The sequence below is a fragment of the Hemiscyllium ocellatum genome, chromosome 15 (genome assembly GCF_020745735.1).
Source record: "Hemiscyllium ocellatum isolate sHemOce1 chromosome 15, sHemOce1.pat.X.cur, whole genome shotgun sequence".
Taxonomy (NCBI): Eukaryota; Metazoa; Chordata; class Chondrichthyes; order Orectolobiformes; family Hemiscylliidae; genus Hemiscyllium; species Hemiscyllium ocellatum.
Window position 1 is genome coordinate 51194676 of NC_083415.1, and position 23518 is coordinate 51218193.

Sequence of the window (23518 nt, forward strand, 5' to 3'; positions counted from 1 at the left end):
AATTGGACATGGAACATTGTGTCCAGAAATCAGTCTCCCCCAATTTCTAATCTTCAGCCAGACACTAGACATGACATGGAACAATTTCTCCCCCATTATTTGTTCAGATAGCAATTGGATTAGAATAGAACTCATTTATAGCCATTTAAAGAAGTCAGTCAGCCATCTTTTTTGTACTAATCGTTTGCTGGAATAATATAAAAATATTCCTGCTATCCTTCCTGACATTACGTTGTCTGATACAAAGGCACCATAATTAACTGTACTTTCACATCAAATTCAGCACATTATCATTTTCCTTTCTTTACCCCTCCTCACTTAGCTTGCCTGGGTCTTTCCCATTCCTTGATAATGACTGTAGCTTGACCAATACCTGTAAGCTGTAATTATTTCTCATTCCTCTTATGAGAGAAAGTTTTCTGATTGCCAATTTATAGCAGCTCACTCTTAAGTTTCTACCTTATGATTACCACTTCTTTCCTCCAGGAACCAACCATCAACCTATGTTTGATACGGTGTTGAAAATGTATTGTTCCTTCCTGGCTGCTTGTAATACAGCAGCATGTGGCAACACCAACACCACACCCTGGTTGGCTTTCGTTTTAAGCCTTGATTTGCCAGAGTGAACTGCTAATCAAAATCATGTGGGATCTTGGAGCATCTGATTACACAACATAAATGACCAATAAATGTGCAAGTCAAACACTTGTTATGGAATGCATACCATGATCCTCAGACCAGGCAGGGGCTAGTACAATTTTAGCACAAAAAAAAGTTTGAAATGAAGGAGAAACAATTTGAAACAGCTGTAGCTTCTCTCCCAGTCATTCCAAGTGATCTGTTGTGAATCTAAGAAACAACCACACGTGTGCATACTACCTCCTGCATGTCAATTTTGTGATTGCAAATGAAAGCAGAAGCAAATTCGAAGTGAAATGAGCAAAACAGCAGTCACCACCATCCAGGTTTTGGTAAAAGCAATGCAAATTTGTTTCTCAAATGCTTTTCAATTTTGACTGATTTGCATTTTTCAGAATTAGATTACCTACAGTGTGGCAACAGGCCCTTAGGGCCAACAAGTCCACACCGACCATCCAAAGAGGAACTCACACAGACCCATTTCCCTCTGACTAATGCACCTAACACTATGGGCAATCTAGCATGACCAATTCACCCAACCGGCACACTGAGGAAACCAGAGCACCCGGAGGAAACCCACACAGACACGGGGAGAATGTGCAAACTCCACACAGACACTCACCTGAGTCTAGAATCGAACCTGGGACCCTGGTGCTGTGAGGTAGCTGTGCTAACCACTGAGTCACCATGTCACCCTGGATGCTGGCAGAAATCTTGAGTGTAGCTGGTTGTTTTCTTCATGGAAATGCTTCATACCATTCCCCACGTTGGATTTGTGCCGTTCTTTGAGTTTTCTCTTAATGTAGGTTTTATCTTTTCACTTGGCCTAATAATATATACCTCTCCAGTTGATCCAGTTGCTTGCTTCAAGTTTGACGTTAAAAATCACAACACCAGGTTACACTCCAACAGGTTTAGTTGGAAGCACCAGCATTCAGAGCAGTGCTCCTTCATCAAGTGGTTGATGAAGGAGTGGCTCTCCAAAAGCCAGTGCTTCCAATTAAACCTGTTGGAGTATAACCTGGTGTTGTGATTTTAACTTTGTATACCCAAGTCCAACACCGGCATCTCCAATTCAAGTTTGATGGTATCATTTGAAGAAGGAGAAATCCCTTTGATGTTCTGAGCAAAATTGTCCATATTAGTTATATTGGCCAAGTACAGACTTAAATAAACTCGCTTTTTGCATTATTCCTGACCTACATAATATAATATTGAACAATGAAACAGATGAGGAGAGATGAATCGACTTGCCTCTTTTCAACCTCCTTGCTTGACTGCAACAAAGATTTATGTTCTCTTTAGCACAAAGCTAGACATCTCTCTAGTAAAAATGTAGTTAGCCAGTGTCTGAATCACCAGTAAGGAGGAAATTACAAAACTTTTTTGAGAGAAAGTAAGAGCAATTTTATTATTTGCTGACTTTGAAATAAATAACAAAAGAATAATGTCAAGCACGCATTCACACAGGTTCAACATTTTTAAAAAAAGGGATAGTGTGCAGTTCAAAACAAAGATGAAAGGAATATACAGTTTCCAATTCTTTGGTTGCCGTGAGGTGTATGGTTTTAACCTAAGACCACGGTATTTTTAAATTAATGTCCTTTACCAGCTTCAATAGTGAATGTTTCAGTTGTCCTTTGAATTCTTGGTATTCGGATGTTTTCTTTTAATCAATGCTGTCACCATACTTTTTTTTATTGAGAAACTGAGGAAAGACTTTTTCTAGCTGGTTCCAATTACAAATCTATCTCCTCTGCTCGTCCAAAAGCAGCTCCCTGAAGTACTACTTGTTTGTATATTCCAGTTTATAAGTTCCTTGCTTCTAAAACTTTTCATCTACAATGTGAAATGTAACAAATAGGTGTAAGTCAAGATAGGAGATGAGTGTTTCTTCAAGATAACCAGTTTCCATGTCTGCTGATAATAATGTTGATTTCAATACTGAAATTTTTGTTTATTCTATTTCAATTTCACAAAGTTAGGCTAACCTGGTCAACTTATTGCACTGCCATTTTTAGTCTGTATGTTTCTTTTTTTAAAAACCATTTTAGTCTGTGAAAGTCCAAGTATAAAAATCAGATGGTGGAATTTAAAAGTCTGTGCTCCATTTTTATTACTATGATGACAGAATGTGATATATCAGATTTATTTCAAAAAATTGAATAAATATTGCCAGCTGTATGTAAATTTAAATGTATCAGATTATATAATGAAATATAATTTTGTAAAATTATACATAAATATATCATATTGTTCAGTGTAACGATAGATACTTTTCTGTTTGAATTATCTCCATAATTAGAGAAAGTGATACATTGAAATAGGCATTTTTTAAACAAGCATTTTTACTTTGTCCAAGACAGTTCATACAAAACTGTAAAATTCCAGTAACAAATTGTGTTCTATGTGGTAAGTTTGGAAACTTTCAGGAATTTGACTCATATACCAAATCATTGGCTTTATCTATAATCTCACTAAGTCATTATTTAAATGACTATTCCAATGTAACTTCACAATTTATCCATTGGCACCCTAATACAAATGTAAGAACCACACATTGATTTTACTGTTTCTCTGACAAAGAGTACATCATACAACTTCTGCATTGGCGAAAATGAGAACTGCCTATGCTGGAGATCAGAGTCAAGATTAGAGTGGTGCTGGAAAAGCACAGCAGGTCAGGCAACATCTGAAGAGCATGAAAAAAAAATCGCCGTTTCGGGCAAGAGCCCTTCATCAGGAATGAGCCTCATTGGGCTCCTGGCTGAAATGTTGATTTTCTTGCTCTTCAGATGCTGCCTGACCTGCTGCGCTTTTCCAGCACCACTCTAATCTTGATAACTTCTGCGTTATACACTATTCGCAGCTAAGCTTTTAAAAATTGGATGTTTAATGTAACAAATACCACTAGCCCAGACTCCAACACAACAGAAACATTGATTAGTTTTAATACTCCCCACCCGAAGTGAACCTGACACCATTCAAATGTTTTTCAGTGAAGTCCATCTAGGACTAACCCTGCTTTCAGGCAAATACTGACCCAATTCTTCAGTCTTGCTTCACTTTTGGGCAGAACTCAATCCAGTCCAATTCCACCTTTAGGCAGAATCCAATTCAATCCGCTTATCATATGAAGCGTAGCCAGCTTAATTCAACTTCCTGGAAAAACCTAACCAGATCCAAACCCCATTCAGACAGAAGACATCACTTTCAGATGGAACCTGAGCCAATCTACCACCACTCTTTCAGACAGAACCCTATTCAAAGCCATCTGTGGACATTACTGTGCCTGAACGGATCTCATTTTCCAGTATAACCCCAATCAATGCAACCACATTCTCAGACAATAACCAAAACAGACCCTCTGCCGAACAGAAATTGTTTCAGATCAACTACAAAATTAGCAATTCCCCCATTGAAAGTTGTGGATTCTTGAATTCTATATTTCAATTGGACTTTTGGAGATAACCCAAAGGAAAAGGCACTTAACTAACAGGAGGAATGAAAACCAACACAGTCTCAATAGTCACGACATAAAAGCAAACTGCACTCTTAAATAGGCGTAAAAGGTTCCCTGGAACTTTACAGAGGAAAGATGGAGAGTTCTTCGTGTGTTCTCGACAACATATATCCTGAAACAACAGTCACTAAGAGAAAAACATTACTTGATATGTACCTCATTGCTATTCACCGAATCTTGAGTGTGTACAAACTGGTTGCCACATTTCCGTACATTATAGCAGTGAGGGCACTTCAGAAGTTCTTCTTTGGATATGAAACACTGTCCCAAGACTGATAATGCCATAAAAATGCAAGTTATTTCCAACAGGAAAGAGTAGGTACCTACACATGATGTCAAATAGACTGAGAAGGCTACAGAAGCAAACATAATCAAATAGAATGAATAGGAAAAATCCAAGGGAGGAAAAATTATAAAACAGCACAAAGAAATATAAAGCTAGATAGAAAATGGAAGACAGGAACTTCAGGACTCCATTTTCACATTATATATCGAATACAATCCTCTGCCTTCTGACTCAGATTTAATATTTTCTGGGAAATTTTACAGCAAAATGACTGAAAATAAAGTTTTTTTTTTAAACAAACTAAATTACTTTACAGTCACTTTCGCTACAAATCACCCAGTAACTTCATTGTAATGAGATTAAAATCCAATTGTTGAACTCTTGCTGATGTGACAGATGACTAAAAAATTCATAATGTGGGGCCAGCAAAGGATATCGGAGGGTGAAATTCATTAGTAGGAACAACAATGACATTTCCACAAGGCGCTCCGTGAATAATCATTATTAAATTGGTTGAGTCCAAAGCTATTCCTGCTGTGACTGAGTTATGGCCCCAAACCAAAAAAATGATTTGAAATGTGCAAGTACGGTAACATAACTTCTCTGACTTGAAGAGGCCAAACACTTCCCATATTTAATTCAATACCATTTTGTGTTTGTGTGTGTTTGAGTTCCTTTTTATCAAAATGCTTGCAATGTGTTTAAAAGATGGTGGGGAGAATCTACATTTCTGTACAACTCAGCAGAAAATCAAATTTAATTTGTTGAGCTTTATCCCAGGGTACAAGATACTTCAGTAATGTGCAGCTGTCTCAGGCAGGTATGGTGGTGCATTATCTGAACCATTCTGTAATGAGAAAATAAATGAATAATTGCTGTTGGACATACATTCTCAATAGCTTCTTCAGTGAGTTTTCAGAATCTGGATTAAACAGAAAGGCTTCAATCCAATTTGTATAACTTTAGATCAATCCAAAAGTAGAAGTGTACTTTTAAAACTGTTAGAGTACTTTATTTCCAATGAACTCTAAATCTTTGATTTTTGTACTTCTGTCAGCTTTTCATTCTTTACTTAAGTGCTGATTATAACTGAGGGGGCAAACATACAATGCCATTTGCAATCGGTGGCCATGACCCAGCTGCCAGAGACTGTCACCGCGAGTCTCAAGTTGTCCCTCCTCCACCACTTTAGATGTGCACTCCTTTTGTTTAATTCAGCTGAGTTTTTCTTCATACTGTACAGAATTGAAAGGCTTGCCAAGCCTGGAGTTTACACAAGGTGCTTACTACTTCTTATCAGTTTCCTTTAGAAATCGAAGCGTGTGAGAAGGGAAGGGTAGCGGACTGTAATAGTCAAGCCGTTTTGTACAATCAGCCTCCAGTCAACACTCAGATACTCACATTTTATAAAGACGTGTTTCATTTGAGCCGCAGGTGGGTGGTCAGTTAGTCTTCAGCCAGCAGCCCTGGAATTAGGCCACTGACTGGGGGGAGTGTCTATAGATAAACTTTCACAGCAGAAGTCACATCTGATCCACATTAATCAATAAAGTATGAACATGCATTCACAATGGGACAGACTGTGAGCATGCTGAGATAGAAAGGGTTGTGAAGTTCTTATTGCAACTGAGGCGATGGGGGGAGGGTGAAATCTTTGCTAAATGCTGAACCTCACTGGGGACTTAATGCTTGACTTCTCTCCTGTGAGTATATTGCTAGGAGCTACCTTTTCTGCTGGAATATCCTCCTGCTTACCTTGACTAAGCTGTTTTGCATGATGAGTCGAAGAGTTTCAGGGAGGTCCATTTCCCAGCTGTTGCTTGCGATAATGAATGACCCTCAGTCATTCTGCTGCTTTCTGCGATTGGGGGAGGAGCAGATATCCAGGAGGCAGAAGAAAAGACCAAAGTAATACTAACCTATGCACAATAACGCTCAAAGAAAGCATTTGCTTCCAATCTGGCTGGTAGAAATCTGCCTTTCACATTTGGCTCCTAGCTTCATAAAATGAAATGTGCAACAGATGGACCTGTATTAATGGGAAATTTGTTTCGCTTTTATCAGATTTGAGTTTAATTGATTACTGCGTTTTGATGCTATTAGAAAACAGGTGAGTGAAACTCACGGCAATGAGTAGGGATTTAATTAGAGCTAAACATTAAAAAAAATTAAGAATTGCAAAAAAATTGCATTTCCAGTATAAAGTCAATTAGGAGAAAAAAGATCTCTTGTCGTGACGGGCACCAAATAATAGGTCATTTTGCTGTTTTGTCGTGAATCTCTTTGTTGGACAGAAGGTAATTAGTAGAATGATTATGTTGGTGATGGGCTGTTCACCCTATTAAGCAAACTATGTTTACTCAGACAAGTAAGCGCTGTTAATCGCAGCAGCCCTGTAGTTCCTATTTATTTGTCGGGTTACACGCTACGATTCTGTCAAGTTTTTTGTTAACCTGCAAGGTAAGTTACTCACTGCCACTGGGAGCAGTTCATGTTTATTGAGCAGCCTAATGCTTTCTTCCTGTACCCATTCAGTCCCTATTTACTCAGTCACTCACTATTCCTGAATGGGATTTCTGCTTAATCAGGTTAGCAAAGGTATACTTGCCACATGAATTTGAGTCCTCCTTGGCATGATAAGATTACAATATATGGTCAGGATTACTAGTTGCCTTTGTTTAGTGAGTAAGATGTACATATTTCTATGCATGGAGCTGAACCCAGACTGTAGGCATTACTCTGCATCACAAACCAGCCATCCAACCAACTGATCTAACGAACCAGTTGATGTTACCTGAGAGGATTCTCCTTCTCAACCTCTCCCTGAGGTCTGGTGACCCTCAGGTTAAACTACCACCAGACATCTCTCTCTAATGAGCGATCAGTCCTATAATCTGATAGGACCATGGTGACTTGTCTACTTTTGTATGGTATGGTATTTGACGGGACTGTAACAATGCATGAATGGCAGGCTGAAGTAATTAAGTGACAGGTTTAATCTGGGTTCCCTGACTGTGTCTTCAGATATAAAGATTAAGTTGGTGATGTTCCAGTGGCAAATCAGGCCTCATTTTCTGGCAGCAGCTTCCTATTTTCAACACTTGCATTCTGTGAATATTCGTTGTATTGAAATCTCTTCAAATTATGTCCTATCTGCACTATTAAATCTTGGGAACGCTGAGGTTGCACAATGGCATAAGAGTGGGGTGTGCCAGTTGAATCTGTCAATTTTTTTTGAAGTGAATGTTTTTGTTGCAATTTTTGTTGCACAGGAAGGGAGCAGAAGATACTGGGATAAAGTCAAACTGGGGCTGGAGGGGACGTGAAGGCTCGGGCCATGAAGAGGAGCTGGAAAGGAAGACAGTGGGCGTAAACAACAAGAAGGGACTAGCGTCTTCATGAAGTCAGGGAGAATCAGTTAGGGAATACAAAATGACAGGCCAAAAGTGCGGTTTCTCTACAATCCATTGTTTGGTCCTCCATGTTGATGTGAAAATGCTGTCTATCATGGCAAGGATCTTATAGCTGTGGGGTTAGGTTTGCCAAGTATGCAGGTTTAGTCTAGTAGGAGATATAGAGAGTGGAAGGTTCTAGATGCTGAGTCAAGGGATTGCAAGAATACATCAAGAATGATCTAGGAAGGGTGTAGGAGGAGAAGTGTCTCTTGCAAGATGGGTTGGGGGGTAAAGTCAACAAGGAGAGCTGGCATGTGCACACTCACTGTCACAAGGTCAAAGAGCATAGTGGACAGTTCAAGAGTGACAGAGGGAAGAAATACAGTGAAGCTTTGAACATTAATAATGATTGGTTCAAACCTGGCAGAGGAGATGCAATACACAGTCTAGCCATTGCAAGACAGAGAACACTACAACAGGAGCAATAGTCCTCCTCACATGAGAGTGAATTGAATGAGTCTAAGAAGATTTCACTTGATTATAACAGATGCAGGGCCAAGTTCATATGCATCCTATTCATACACAAGCATGGTCCCATCACCAGAACTTCATTGCTTGTTCAGAATATCTACCGATGCTACCAGAATCCCTCCTGTAGCTACCCTTGAATTTGCATCTTCTGTCAAATAGATTAGCAAGGCAAGTGACAAATGCCCATTGCCATGAACACTCACTGGTGAATATTGGTTCTGAGGGCACTTGTTTCACACTTGGATGTACAACAGTTAGCTTGCCATGGCTGAGAATTCAAATCCTGCATCATCATCCATTCAATTGGGCTTTGAGTGCACCTACAATGGTTTAGTTGTCCCTTTTGAAAGTAATCTCAGCCAAACGTTTTGCTGCTGAATATATATGAGTATAAGGAAGGACTGGCTGAATCCAAAATATCAGCCATGCCCCACAACTTAGCAAATACAAATATAGATACCACATGAACATCAGATAAAGAATAAATGCCACTGCACAATGTTGTTTCTCTATATTAAAGAACATATCCCCAACTTCCTTGTAGCAATTAATAATTGTCAACCATGAGGCATGCTAAGACATTTAGCTCTCTGACTAAACTAATCCCAAGAAATTACCATGATGCATTCAATAATAAAATGAACAATGTAATTTACAATGTATACATATGATAGATTGAACTAATTTTAATTGCATGTCACCTTTGTGGTCCCTTGAATTCTCACATTATCTGTCTTGCTCAGTATGCCTTGATGCAGTCTGGCCATCATCAGTTGAGGTAGAGGCAGTCTGCTCAGTGCACTGCCCAGTTGTATTTGGTGACCATGATAGGCATCTGCTGGAGGTCTCATGCTTTAAAGGTTTTGCTCTTCAGGGGTTCCCCTGACTCAATGGAGGGGCATCTCTCTTATTCAATGACATGAGGTCAGTGACAGAGGGAATGTGGAGGGGACATACACACTGAAAGGATGCCTTTAGCAGAAACCTTATATGTAGCTAACCCACAATCCCTTTGTCTGTACACCACCTCATCACACAAAAGGTATTCACAAAAGTAAAATTGCCATATAATGTGGACTCAGTTTTCAAGTGGTACTGAGGCTACACAGGCATTTGCATGACTGACCCAGCAGCCCACTAACCAAGATATATTACTTCATGACTCCATGAGCATCCCATTGATGATGTGCAACTGTTCAACTTACCTGTGCTGTTTGGAATAGGTTGTTGGCACTTTTCCTCGCTGGACCCAGGACCTTTGGTGGACCCCATCATTGTTCATATCCTCTGCAATCTCTGTCCAGACCAACTTGGTCAGGGAGGTGGGGTTTATTTGCCTTTTATGAAAAAGAACACCTCCTGTCATTCACTGACGAGCTGGAGGAGATTCTGCCATGGGTACCAGTACCACAGGAGGCCTGTCTGATCTAGATCTAGACATTTGAGCCATTGAAAAGTCTTCAATATAATGGGCATTAAGCAAGACAAAGAAAATTAATAATGAGCGAACAATGAGAGGCACAGTTTGAAGGAAAGTAGAACAAGGTTAATAAAAGGATGCTATGATAAATGGAGAAACATATTAGTAAGAAAAAATTAGATTACTTACAGTGCAGAAACAGGCCCTTCAGCCCAACAAGTCCACACCGACCCACCACCCACCCATACATTTACCCCTTATCTAACACTATGGGCAATTTAGCATGGCCAATTCACCTGACCCACACATCTTTGGACTGTGGGAGGAAACCGGAGCACCCGGAGGAAACCCACGCAGACACGGGGAGAATGTGCAAACTCCACACAGTCAGTCACCTGAGGCTGGAATTGAACTCAGGTCTCTGGCACTGTGAGGCAGCAGTGCTAACCACTGTGCCACCGTGCCACCCACAAAGGTAAAGCATAGAATTGCCAATGCTGGAAATCTGAAATAAACAAGAACAGAAATTGCTAGAGAAATTCAGCAAGTTGGGCAGTATCTGTAGAGAGAAAACAGAGTGAGCATTTTGAATCCAGTAACTACTTCTGAATTGTCAACTGCTTTTTGGTAAATTGGATTTGGACAAGTTCAAAAAAGATTAAAGTATTGAATGGCTTAAAGAGTATAGACGATGGAGCTCTCGGAGAAAAAGTTCCAACACAGACTTGATAAGCCAATGTCCTGCTTTCAAGATGTAAGATTCAGTTGTTCAATTAAATATGCCACCTTATGAATGTTCACTTGTATGATATCGACAGTTGATAAGGTACTTACTTCCCCAGCTATCATGGAAAAAGTTATTTTCTGTGTTAAGTACTGACTGTAGGAGATGAGTAGCAGTCACTATGTGATGCGGTCTTGGATTCTGTAGCAAAGTGGTAGTGACCCTCTGAGCCAAGAAGACCTGTGTTCAAGTCCCTCCTTTTCCCGAGGTGTGTCATTGTCTGTCTGAATAGTTTGATTCAAAGAATCAGTGAAATGGTACTAGCTATTTATTATTTGTAGACTTTGATGGGCATGAGGAATTGTGTCTAATTTTTAAATCCCTTGAGCCATTTGAAAAATAACTTTGATATTTGTTTACAGTAAAAAACATTTGATTGCAATTCAACTAAACAATGGCTGTCTTAAGTGATATTACAGCAACATAAGGAAATAGGGAACTACTTCCTGTCATAAGATTGCCCAATTGAAATCAGCATGATTTTATTTTGGTAAAGTAGGACCAGATTTGGACTATTTTATTTTATGGTGTAATGATTAATTTGTAATTGTAGTGTTATTAATGGAATTTTTCATGGCAAATATTACTCCACATTTTCAGATATTTGTGTATCCAGGCATGGTCAAATGTTTGGTTTAATGAAAACCATCATTACTCAATTCCATGGCAGTTTGTTTTGGAAAATGAGCATCTAGGGGTCAATTCGAACAATTGGCTAGAATGGGATGCTGAATAACAGAAATTACTGTCCTCATCAAGTTGCTACTTAGGGTTCATTTGGTGCAAGTGGTATTGTCCCTTCCTCTGAACCAGCAGTCTGAGGTTCAAGTCTCTGCTGCTCCAGAGCTGTATAATAACACCTCTGGAGGGGTTGATTAGAAAGCATCAGTCATGATGAGAGCAATGGCCCATTTAAAATCATCATAAAATCCCTACGGTATGGAAGGAGACCATTCAGCCCATCAAGGCCTCATCGACTCTTTGAAGAGCATCCCACCCAGACTCACTGGGACCCTGCATTTGCCTCTTAGCCTGCACACAATGGGCAATTTATCACAGCCAATCCACCTAATCTACACATTTTTGGACTGTGGGAGGAAACTGGAGTACTCGGAGGAAACCCACGTAGACACAGGGAGAATGGGCAAACTCCACACAGACAGTCATCTGAGACTGAACTCAAACCCAGGTCCCTGTTGCTGTGAGGTAGCAGTGTTAACCACTGAGCTACCATGCCACCCCTTGGGAGGTTTTACACTTCAGCTATACACCCCACTCATTTTGGGGAAACAAATTACTAAACTAGTTCTTGACCTACCACCTCTTCATTCCCTTTGAATATAGATATTTTGAACGAACCTTTTCAGGTCTGTTACGATGCAATTCTGAAGCAGGTGGGAATTAAAGCTTGCTCAGAAGCAGGGACACCACAAAAGTAACATAACACATCTGAACACACACTTCTTCACCCTGCGTGATAAACACTAGCACACCTTTACACATAAAAATAGAGTCATAAACAAACAGAAAAAGGCCATTTGGACTCATTGGGGAGTTCTAGACATTCCAGCCCAGAGGTAAGGGCACCACAAGATTATTTAAATTATTTTGAATCAACCTATTCTGGCATATCACTGCAGATGAGACTCAAACTTGAACCTCTGGCCCACAGAAGCACCACTGCATCATGAATCCCTGAACACACCCCTTCTCAACCATAGCCAGTCACATAGCGGTAAGAATTGTCGCTACATGTCTATGATTAATCAACCCTGAGACATCAATAACAATAAAACAGAGAGACAGAGGGGGAGAGAGAGAGACAGACAGACAGACAGAGTTGGTAATCTGTTGTTGACACATGGTTGGGGCTCTGTGGCACATATAAATGCAGAGTAAAATTTCAAACATTTTCAATGATGCCCAACTTAGAAATGTGACATTGAGGCTAATATCAATCAACAGTGGGTCTCATGAAGGCTAGCAGATTGCTCAGACAAGGAACAGACAAAATTTAATGCAGAGAAGTATGAGTTGATGCATTTTGGTAGAAAGAAGAGGCAATATAGATTTAATGGCACAGTTCTAAAGAGCATATAGGAATAATAGGAACTTCGAGGTCATGTACTTTGAAGGTGACTGGCACATTAAGAAACTAACTAGGGAAGCACATGGAATCTTGGTCTGTATTAGTAAAAGCAACGAATACTAAAGTAGGTAAATTATGTTGAACCTTTATGAAGCCCTGAATAGGCTACATTGCATCCAGTTTTGGTTGTCATAGCTTAGCTAGGTTATGAAGGTCCTTGACACTGTACAGAGGAAATTTATCAAAAATCTTCCAGGGATGGATGAGTTTAGCCACAAAGTTAGGTTGGAGACATTATGATTATTCTCCTTGGAGCAAAGGAGATTGGGGAAGATTTGATAGAGGTAGACAAAGGAACAATGTTTCCATTCGCAAATGGTGCAAGAGCTAGAATACTAATATAAGGGATATGACGAAATATAATTTGGAATAGCAAGTGTTAATCATCTGGATGTCACTGTCTATGAGAGCAATTAAAGTCAAAGAGAAGCAATAATTTCATCAGAAAATTGGATAGGCACATGAGGGAAATATTAGAGAGGGGAATGGGATTGACTGGATTGCTCCACAAAGAGCTGGCATGAACTCAGTGGCCAATTGGCCTCTTTCTGAGTCTTTATGGCTCTGCTTTTAACTGTTTAGGTGTGCTTGTGTTTATCACTGTTCAGTTTTTCATTCGAGGGAACTGGCTTAAACATCCTATAGACAGTGAAGCCTGATGGGTGTTGCTGAGGGGGGTTTCACATCAATGGGGCAGTTGCTTCTAAATTCCCAGCCCTTCCCTTGGTCAAATGTTAGTCCAAGTCTTGATTGCAGCAGCTCTCTAGACCACTTCTGTAAAAATTCCTGAATCCTTGTTTATCAATACCACCTCCAAGTAGAATTGCGCTGTACAGGGCATTGGTTAGGCCAGTGTTGGAATATTGCATGCAATTCTGATCTTCCTATCAGAAAGATGTGAAACTTGAAAGGGTTCAGAAAAGATTTATAAGCATGTTGCCAGGGTTAGAGGATTTGAGCTATGGGGAGAGGCTGAACAGGCTGAGGCTGTTTTCCCTGGAGCGTCGGAGGCTGAGGAGTGACCTTATAGAGGTTTACAAAATTATGAAGGGCATGGATAGGGTAAATAGACAAAGTCTTTTCCCTGGGATCGGGGAGTCCAGAACTAGAGAGCATAGTTTTAGGGTAAGAGGGGAAAGATATAAAAGAGACCTAAGGGGCAAGTTTTTCACCCAAAGGGTGTACGTGTTTGGAATGAGCTGCCAGAGGAAGCGGTGGAGGCTGGTACAATTGCAACATTTAAGAGGCATTTGGATGGGTATATGAATAGGAAGGGTTTGGAGGGATATGGACTGGGTGCTGGCAGGTGGGACTAGATTGGGTTGGGATATCTGGTCTGCATGGACGGGTTGGACCAAAGGGTCTGTTTCCATGCTGTACATCTCTATGACTCTAAGTCAGCAGAATTTGAAAATTAAAGAATCATTTTCTGGGTGGTGTATGTTACAGTTCAGAGGTTGAACACATATACGTTTTAACTAGATACTCCTCAATTCCCGGTACAAAATTCTTCAAGTAGGAGATTGCTGGGTAAGAAGAAAGGAAGGAAAATCAAAGGGGAAAGCTGTGATTGAATGGTTGGCCCCTGACATTTCTTTGCAGCTGTTTACAGAATCAGATTGGGAATGACCTGGCTGTATACTTTATCTTAAATGTAAAGGTGCATTGTTTCCTGATTTTAACAAGATTAGATTTGCCGTGAATTTGCAACTCAGGGGGATTAAGAGAGCGAAGTTCAGAAAACCATGACTACAGCATTATCAAAAGCTGGACCAGGGAAGAAGTGTATTAATATGTTATTAATAGTAAACTTACAAATACAATGACATCAGCGCTATAAATCATTCTGGCACACGCCACCCGAAATCAGTTACGCACAAACAAATTTATAACAAATGGGTTCATGTGCCAAAACTATGAGGAACTTGTCAGGACAAATATTGCTGAGAGTTCTAAAAGATCACTGTTTGCAGTAAAATTCTTGCAGATCTATTAGGTGTACATAAAGGATGCTCATGCCTTTTTTAAAAATCCATTTATAACAACACTGTGAAGGCTAAAATACAAGAAGTTATAAAAGAAAAGGATTCTTTTCTTGTAAAACATAAACCCTTATGCAGAATGAAATTAGTTGTGTGGCCAGTGTAATTACTTTGGAAAGTACCACCTGTTATCCAAAATAAGAATAAGTTCATAGCTCCTATTAATCCATTGGCTGTGCGTAAAGTAAGCAGAACAATGAATAGAAAGGTGAGCTCTGCTAAGTGTGTCTCAGAGACATCCATATGCTAGTCACAGCAGTGGGAACCTTTTGAAGTCACACACAGCTGTCATCTCTTGTGTTCTGCTCTCTGACTCGAGTCTGGAACACTCTTGCAAAAGCTGAGTTCAACTATTTCATCATATGTCATTGCCTCGGGCTCCAAGAATGCAAATCAGACCCCACAAATGTCTGAGTCACACGGCAAGATCATATTGTTACATTTGAAACCAGTTGTCACTTTTATCCTTTGCTTCTGTGGGTGAGGGTAACTTTCTGTAACCAATCAATGCCACAAAGTAATTGTATAGGTTAGAGCAATGGCACAAAGGGAGTCATACAATCTTCTATTTTTTTCTCTATGTTCTAATGTCCACCAGTAAATACCAGAGTAATGCAAAAAAATATGAGTTTTCAGTGTATAAAGATAATTTTCTGACAAAGACTGATACAGATTTCCAGAATGTGGGAATAATAATGCAACAACCTGATGATGTTGGGTCAGAGTGCCCATTAAAAAAAAGTCTTTCTTTTTTTAAAAATCTTGCACTTCGAAGCTTTTTTCAAATCTCAATACAAAAGCAGCTGGGCTCTGATAGTTGTGTCACTTTCAAAACCACAATTTGCTCTAGGCATTAGCAAATCAATTGACAGATTGAGAAAAATCGTGTGAGGCACTCACTTCATCAGGACATCCTATCCAAGCCAAAGGTCTCATTTCCTCAGAATGCAGCAGCTACTTGTCTTTTATTCTCTGAATAGGACCATTTTCAAGCTCTTTGGTCTCTAAAAGCTGATTCAATGTGTCACTTTAATTGTTCATAATTTGACCAAACTCAAGTCAAGTTTTTAATCATACGTTTTTGTTACAATTCAGGATTCTCTCAGCATGTCTGTTGTGTTTACAGATCACTGATGGTTTCCCTAAACTGACCAAATCTCATGAGACCTACAATTTTCAACTGTGGCATGAGCTGTGTTGACCTATTCTGTCGTAATCACAATGTACCATCCCTGATAATCGCATCAGGTGCCTTACAGACTCTCCTGATGTTGCCAAATAATGGAAACGACACTAAAGATGGACCAGGGGTTTGATTTCAAATGTCCCATTGGGTGCATTTTTAGTGAGGTGTGGGGTATGCAGTAAAAAGCAGTTAGCTAGCGCACCATTTTCCCATACACAACTGAGCTCACCTCCTAACAGGAAATCAACAGCTCACTGATTGTATGCAAATACGCAATGAAGGATCATTTGAGCTTAATTGATCCAAATGTTATACTGCTCATGCCAGAAAATGGTCGATGTGGGTTCGGCATGTGAAGGGCAGTCCTTTTCTGAAATGTTCCAAACAATAGGATAGAAAGGAGAACTTACCTTCAGTAAAACAGTTGATTGGAAGGGAAACATATTTTCAGGGTGGTGTCCTTAGCCCAATGGGGTTGCATTTCTCTTCTCAAGAAGATAATGTCCTCCTTCCTTCCAATCTGCTTATGCATCAAACCCCCTTTCCCCTTCATCCCACTCACCCGACCTCCCTGAGGTGCCAGGTAATCCCTCCCCAAAGTCCGCTGACTGATCACACTCTGGGGTCTGTCAGGTCTCCCTTATAGACCAATCTGCAGTCCAGGCAATGCTGCTATGGAGTTTTCATGCTGTTTGGGGGGAAGGTGGAGAGGGGGATGTGGAAGGTGGAAAATGCCACTTCTCACCAATTCAACCATCTCCTCCTCTCTCCGATCAATGCAGCAAATTTCGAGAAGTGGGGCCAACATTGTCTGAGCCTGCAGTTGGCCACCCTCCTGCCCCTCACACAATCATTTTCTGCCCAAGTTTGTTTTTTGGTCACAACCAATGGGTAAGATTAATTTACATTTTAAATACAGAAACCACTGATACTGTATGGAATCAACACAATACTGAGTCCATGAAGAGTTCATATATCCTATTTGAGAAACTATTTCGAAAGATTCTTATAAGTGAGAGCACATTTGAATGAAGCACATAATGGCTACTCAGCAGTGACTGCAGAATATATGTTATAACTAAGTGTTATGGGCATATTACTGTAGTGGCTTTGTCACTGGGCTAATAATCCAGAGACCTTGGACTTAATGATCAGGAGGCATGAGTTCAAATATCAATTGAAAAATATTAAATAACTATGTAATTTGTTTTAAAACTGTAATCAGTAATGATATTGTTTGAGTACTATTTCTAATGTATCATTTTGAGTGACCATGAAAACATGGTGTTTTATTAAGGGAAGGCAGTTTGCTCCCCTGTACTGGTCTGGTCTGAATGTGACTTAAGGCTGACAGCAATGTGGTTGACTCTTAACTGTCCTCTAAAATGGCCAAGCAAGACATTTTCTTAACATAAACAGATATAAGGGCGGGTTGAATTTCCATGATGTTGTTTGCTGAGAATAAACAGACAATTGAAAGATATCCTGTAGAATTTCAACCTCTGAGGACTTAACTGGACAGACACTTTACAAAGTCAAACTATGATGTCGGACCTTCCTCGACACATTTGTTTTAACAGATGAACAATCGAGCCATCGACTCTGGTACAATTCATATAAACTACTTTACAATAACCTGTTATAACCACAAATACATTTAACAGACCTCAATTCTGAATAGAGCTTGGAAAGACACAAGGAAAATTCATTAAGATTATTTGTTTTTTTTTCACTGCTCACTGATTTCTTGGTCCAGCAATATCTAAATTTTAAAATGTTCATCATTGTGTTCAAATACTTCCATATTCCCACCATTCTCTAAAACCTGTTCAGTGCTTCCTACCTACAAGGACCCACACAGCCTTGTGAAGCATGGGTCGGTATTGCTACATTAAAAGCCATGACAAATGCAAGATACTGTTGCTGCGTAGTCTGCTCTTTTGTGGTGGCTGTTGTTTATATGGGTCACCCTTGCTCGAGAAACATGTGGTCCTGGAGAGATTCAGCTGGCTGAAGCCAATTTTTAATATCAGTTTTGTCCTAAATTAGCTTAAAGGACATTGGATAAAATGTGAAAGTTTCTGAATTTATTCAGACTCCTGTTGTTTATCTTTATTTTGCCCAGCTTTATGTGCTGTAGAAATTTGACTCAGCATGCTTACAATCCCTCTGTCTCCTCAGTGCTTAAACCATTCATAAACACTTCAATTAATTAGGGTTTTCATCCATACATTGAATTCAGTTTATACATGCACTTACAGGGTCTGTCTTGTGCGATTAGGTATTTATTTCAACCCTTCTGATTCAAGGCATTTTGAATTTTGATTCATCATTACTGAAAAACAAACATTATCAATTTAAAATTGAGGAAAATAATTTACAAAAGATCATGAGGTCAAAGTTTGACTTATATGCTTGCCTTAGTGGAACCACATAGAGGGCCATCCATACTATTGGAACACGGTGATCTGCTACCCGTTTCTACAGAGACTCAGAGGATGGCTCATGTACTGATGAAGAAAGGGGAAAATCTCACTAGTGTGTGCAGACCAGCTACCTGTTCTGCTGACACCACCTGACCAGCCTAAATCTTTGGCTGAGGTTTGCGTGGTATTATCACTCCATTCACACTTTCTTCAGAATCGCAATCAATGCAGACAGTGTGATTGGGGTAGAGGCCTACTTCTTAGTTTCAGGCACCACTTCATCTGCCTTGTGAAAGTTGCAGCAAAGTCATTATTGGAGTTAATCTGCTGACCAGTCTTGTCAATCCCATGTTTGCCGTCTTGATATGCTTCCTAATCAGCCATAGTGGTATCCAGTGAATGGTATATAAAGAAAATAATTTGCTTTTATGTCATTCAAATTTCTTAAGACATTTTAAAACACTTTACAGAAACCAGTTTTTCTTAAAATATGTTCGTTCATAGAAACAGCAGCTGCAAGGTCCCAGAAATATAGCGCCATTTCCCCTGTTTCTGGTGTAATGGTTAGGGACCGATCTTAAACGAGTTGGAGACAGGAACTCCATTGCAGCCAAAAAGGCAGTCACGTTTATCAATATTAGAACTGTCAGTATTGCACTGGGGTGCTGGCCTTGAACATGTGCTCAATTCATGGACTAGGTCTTAAGGCCATAACCTTCTCAAACTGATACGAGTATTTTCATTGAATAAATGGTAGCCACATTTTAAACTTAAAGATTTCTTTATAATAACAAATTGAAAGCACTGTAGCCTGGAATTTCAGTGGGCAATTACTGTTTTATGGGCTTAGAATGGGTATAGTACAACAAGTTCTGGATTAGTGGTGCTGGAAGAGCACAACAGTTCAGGCAGCATCCGAGTAGCAGTAAAATCGACGTTTCGGGCAAAAGCCCTTCATCAGATAAGTATCTCTCCACCCTTCAGGCTCTCTGCCTGCCTTACTGTTGAAGGGCTTTTGCCCGAAACATCGATTTTACTGCTCCTCAGATGCTGCCTGAACTTCTGTGCTCTTCCAGCACCACCAATTCAGAATCTGGTTTCCAGCATCTGCAGTCATTGTTTTTACACAGTACAACAAGTTACATGTCTGTGCTGCGATCTACAACAGCTACCATATTGATTAGGGCTGCTCAGTAAGTGTCTAAGCTGCCTGCGTGAAACTGATGTCTCTTTCTGGTGTAGGCATATCATTGGTCTAAACGCTTGTAACCAGACGTCTTTGCCAAACAGTCTAGGATTGACCATGTCTTGCACAGTGCATGCTACAGTTTCTTCAGGTGCTCTCCAGTGACCCACCAATGCACCACTGGAGGCTCCTGCCCAAAGCCAGGTTTAAAAAGATCATGCCTTAGATTTCCTGCTTTGTGCTGGTTATTTATTGCTCAATTTGATGAAACCATTGCAAAAAGTGACCGGTAAGTTTATATGTAAAATATGTTGAGCACAAATCTAATTTTCTGAGATCTCTTGTGTTAGTTAAAAAAGCATTATGTGACAAAGAAACTGCCCATGCCATTGCTCAAGTTCAGCTTTTGGAGTTTTTCATTAATTTTGTTTGAGTAGAGATCTTCCAGGAAGCTCCAAAAATTAAGTTGATTCTTTTTGAGGCTAAAGACATTAATAGGCACGTTTTAAAGTATGCATTTTTCATTTTACCAAGAAAATGACTAGCTAGGAATATGACTAGTATTTAAAGCCATGCCTTATGTTTAATGTCAGTGTAATCTCAATTAATGGATTAGGTGCTGTGATCAAAAATGCATGATTTGTGACTAATTAGTTTTCAGCTGTAAGTATCAAACTGCACCACTCAAACCCATTAAGGAATATTTTCAAAGCAATTAAAAACAAAATCACAAAACCGTTTGCACCTTTTCATGAAAGAATTTATATTTGGTAACAAGCAAATCGTTTTTGTCAGTTACTTGATAAAAGACAACACTCCTGAACATTAGCACAAGTTTGACTGCAATTTGTGTCAAGATTCACAATTTTGCCCAAAATGTAAATTCCACCTAATTTCCCTCATGTAATTGTGAGGCCAAGGGAAACATAAATGCTCCCCTACCCTCCTATTGCACTGCTGTTAACACTTACCCTGCCTTTCTAACTGATGCCTCCCACCTCACCCCCTCCTATCTCAGACTTTCCTGAGACAGATCAGGCAGCAAGTGTGAAGAAAAGCAACATCAGTATTATACAGCCCATCAAGTTCAGATCACCCCTCCAAAGAGCAGCCCACCCAATCCCATCCCAAAACCCTTCCTTCATTTCCTATGGCCAATCCACCTAAACTGCATATCTTTGGACTATGGGAGGGATCCCATAAGGAGGAGAATGTGCAAACTCCACACACAGTGATCCAAGGATAGAATTGAACCTGGGTTCCTGGTGCTAACTATTGAACCAGCATGACACCCCAAAGCTGGATTTTCATCTGATGAACAGTCATGAACTTGGAACATTAACTCTGCTTCTCTCTGTGAATATGCTCCCTGGGTAGCTGAATTTCTGCAGCTTTTTTGAGTACTTTAAATTCCCAGAAGCTGCAGTATTTTGATCTTCTATTCAAACAATGGAATTGTAGAACATTGCTCCTAAAACTTCTATTTACTAATTTGATGTTTTGTCCCCCTTGTATAGTATGAAGGTTAACTTTTTTCCTTATAACTTATCTTGTTGTGAAAATGCTTCTTTTCCTGGGTGTATAGTCCAGGGGTTTTCCAGTCATTCCTCATAATGCAGACCACTAATATTGGTGATCAGATTTGCGATCCTTCTCCACTCTGTCTGCAGCATTTGTACATTGTTTGTTCATTAGAACTGGACTCAAGGTGCAGTCTGACCAGAGCTCTGCACAGTGTGACCATGACTTCCTCTGACTTGGAGGCACTCTTTTCCTCCACACCCATGTATGATGGAGTTCTATTGTAACTAGCTGGGTACAAATCACTTTGCTGAGTTGATTGTATTTTTGAATTGAGAAAAATGTCTACTGGTGGAGATTCACTGAAGAAATGAAGCCATTATTTTGATTACATCATTACATTCTCTGTTTCATAACATGGCTCACTGTTCCATTAACTATTCTGCAGGTTCATGGCAGAATTCCTTGTCGTAAATGTAAATGATTTAAAAAGTTCTCCATCACAATAATTAGTTATTCCAGTGCCATGATCCAGTGGCTTGGATCACATCTACTTGGAAATGAATCTTTTAAGCATTTTCTATTGTCCTCCTGGACACGAGATGGTTTGGTGACTGAAAATAGAGCATTCTGTGGTGGAGTAGAACGTTATTCAACTTTCAGCAGTCATCAAAGAGGTTTGATTGTTGAGAATAATGTTTGATGGCATTCTTTTTAATGTGAGCAGTGATACAGATTTTCCCAATGACAAAATTACTATAAACAAACAGCCATTCGAGATGTCTTGTGAATATCCCTTCAGAACAGATCAATGACTATTTATATGAGTTAAGAGTATTTCTTTTTCTATTTGTTGGCCGTAAACTTGCAACAAAAATGAAACTGAAACAACGTGTATTTGTCTAAATGTGGAGTTAATAATCTCTAATGCTCCTAAGGGAGCTGCAGCACTAATGTCTATGGCTGGTCACACGATGATTGAAGGTTACTAAGCCCAGAATTCAATACACCTCTCCAGTCAGTCCTCATAACTCAGATTTCCAACACTCGAGATTTCCACTCCAGTCCCTAGCAAAAAAATTCTGTGCCAAGTTAAAACTTGCTATGTTGATATTTGTAGAAACATGCTGTGAACATTTTATTACAGATTCTAGGTAGGGGATTCAGGAATTTCAGAAAACATAGTGCGCAAAGACATGAAAGTTTCAGCATTAATTAAAATGAATTACTATATCACAAATTCACCAAAATTGACTGCTTAACTTTAATGTCATTTTAATTTTCAGTCATATTGCTGTGTTTCGAAAGTTTTAGATTTTTTAAATATATGGATGGATCGCAAAATTACTTGTGTATTTTGATTTTCCAAGATATTTTAAGGCATTCCTAGAGTTCTCATGAAGACTTGCTGTTGGTATTGGTGAAAAAATCTATTTGAAATTTTCATGGAAAATTTAAGTTTCATTGAAATAGATGCATTTGCTGATGAATGATGATCTTGTACTGATTGTTACTTTTTTCTGTCAGGTGCATGGAAATGTTAGATTTGGTGATCCCACACAATCTGACTGGAAGCATTGAGTGTCCCAACAATTCAGATTTCAACAGCGCTCATATTAGTAACGTCTCAGTCTCATCAAATGGCAAGGAAGGTAGGAGAACAAATCCAGCAGGTTTGCTTGCAGCTGTTATCCAGATCTGTACAAATATCCGGAAGATGGTGTCACACTGGGAAAATGACAAGAAGTTGACAAAATGGGGATAGTCAGAATTCTTTGAATGTTGCACAAACAATTACATTAGTCATATTTACAACATGAGAAGGAAGATCTCTGCAAGAAAATATTCAGAGTTCATTGTACTTCTGATGAGCAATAAAGTATTTGACTCATAGAATAAAAGGTCTTTTTGTCCTTTAGAAATTACCCATAGCACACTTTTGATTTTTTTTGACTGGAACCATGGGTGCGTAACAGTTTGTATTTATATTATGCTCATCATGTTAGCTTCAGTTCTCAGAACACTGATTGCTCTAAAGTGGTCAAGAGACAGCGTGCTCAGGCTAGGTGACTGGACTCAAAGGCTATTATAATAAAAACTGCAAAATTTGCAGATGCTGTAAATCAGAGACAAAAATGGAAATTGCTGGAAAAGCTCTGCGGGTCCGAGCATTTATAACAATCTTATTTACATTTAACAATGCAAATCCCTTGTCATCAAGAACATTATTTTGAGGTAGATATTTTAGTTGACTTTCTGTGGCACTCATCTGAGGTAGGTGCACCTTGAACTCAGATCTTCTAACCTAGAGGTAGGGTAGATTTGGTGATCCCACACAATCTGACAGGAAGCATCAAGTATCCCAAGAATTCAGATTTCAACAACGCTTACATTAATTACATCTCAGTCTTATTAAATAGCAAGGAAGGT

General features: G+C 39.5%; 1 protein-coding gene across 1 annotated transcript in view; it reads left to right on the forward strand.

Annotated features, from left to right (window-relative positions):
* The window catches only part of LOC132822978 (eyes absent homolog 1-like), a 259480-nt gene that overhangs the window by 59003 nt on the left and 176959 nt on the right, over nt 1–23518 (forward strand). Inside the window, exon 2 of the mRNA XM_060836459.1 lies at nt 22616–22740. Coding sequence (XP_060692442.1) covers nt 22620–22740 — 121 coding nt within the window. The 5' untranslated portion in view covers nt 22616–22619. The remainder of the gene's footprint in view (nt 1–22615; nt 22741–23518) is intronic.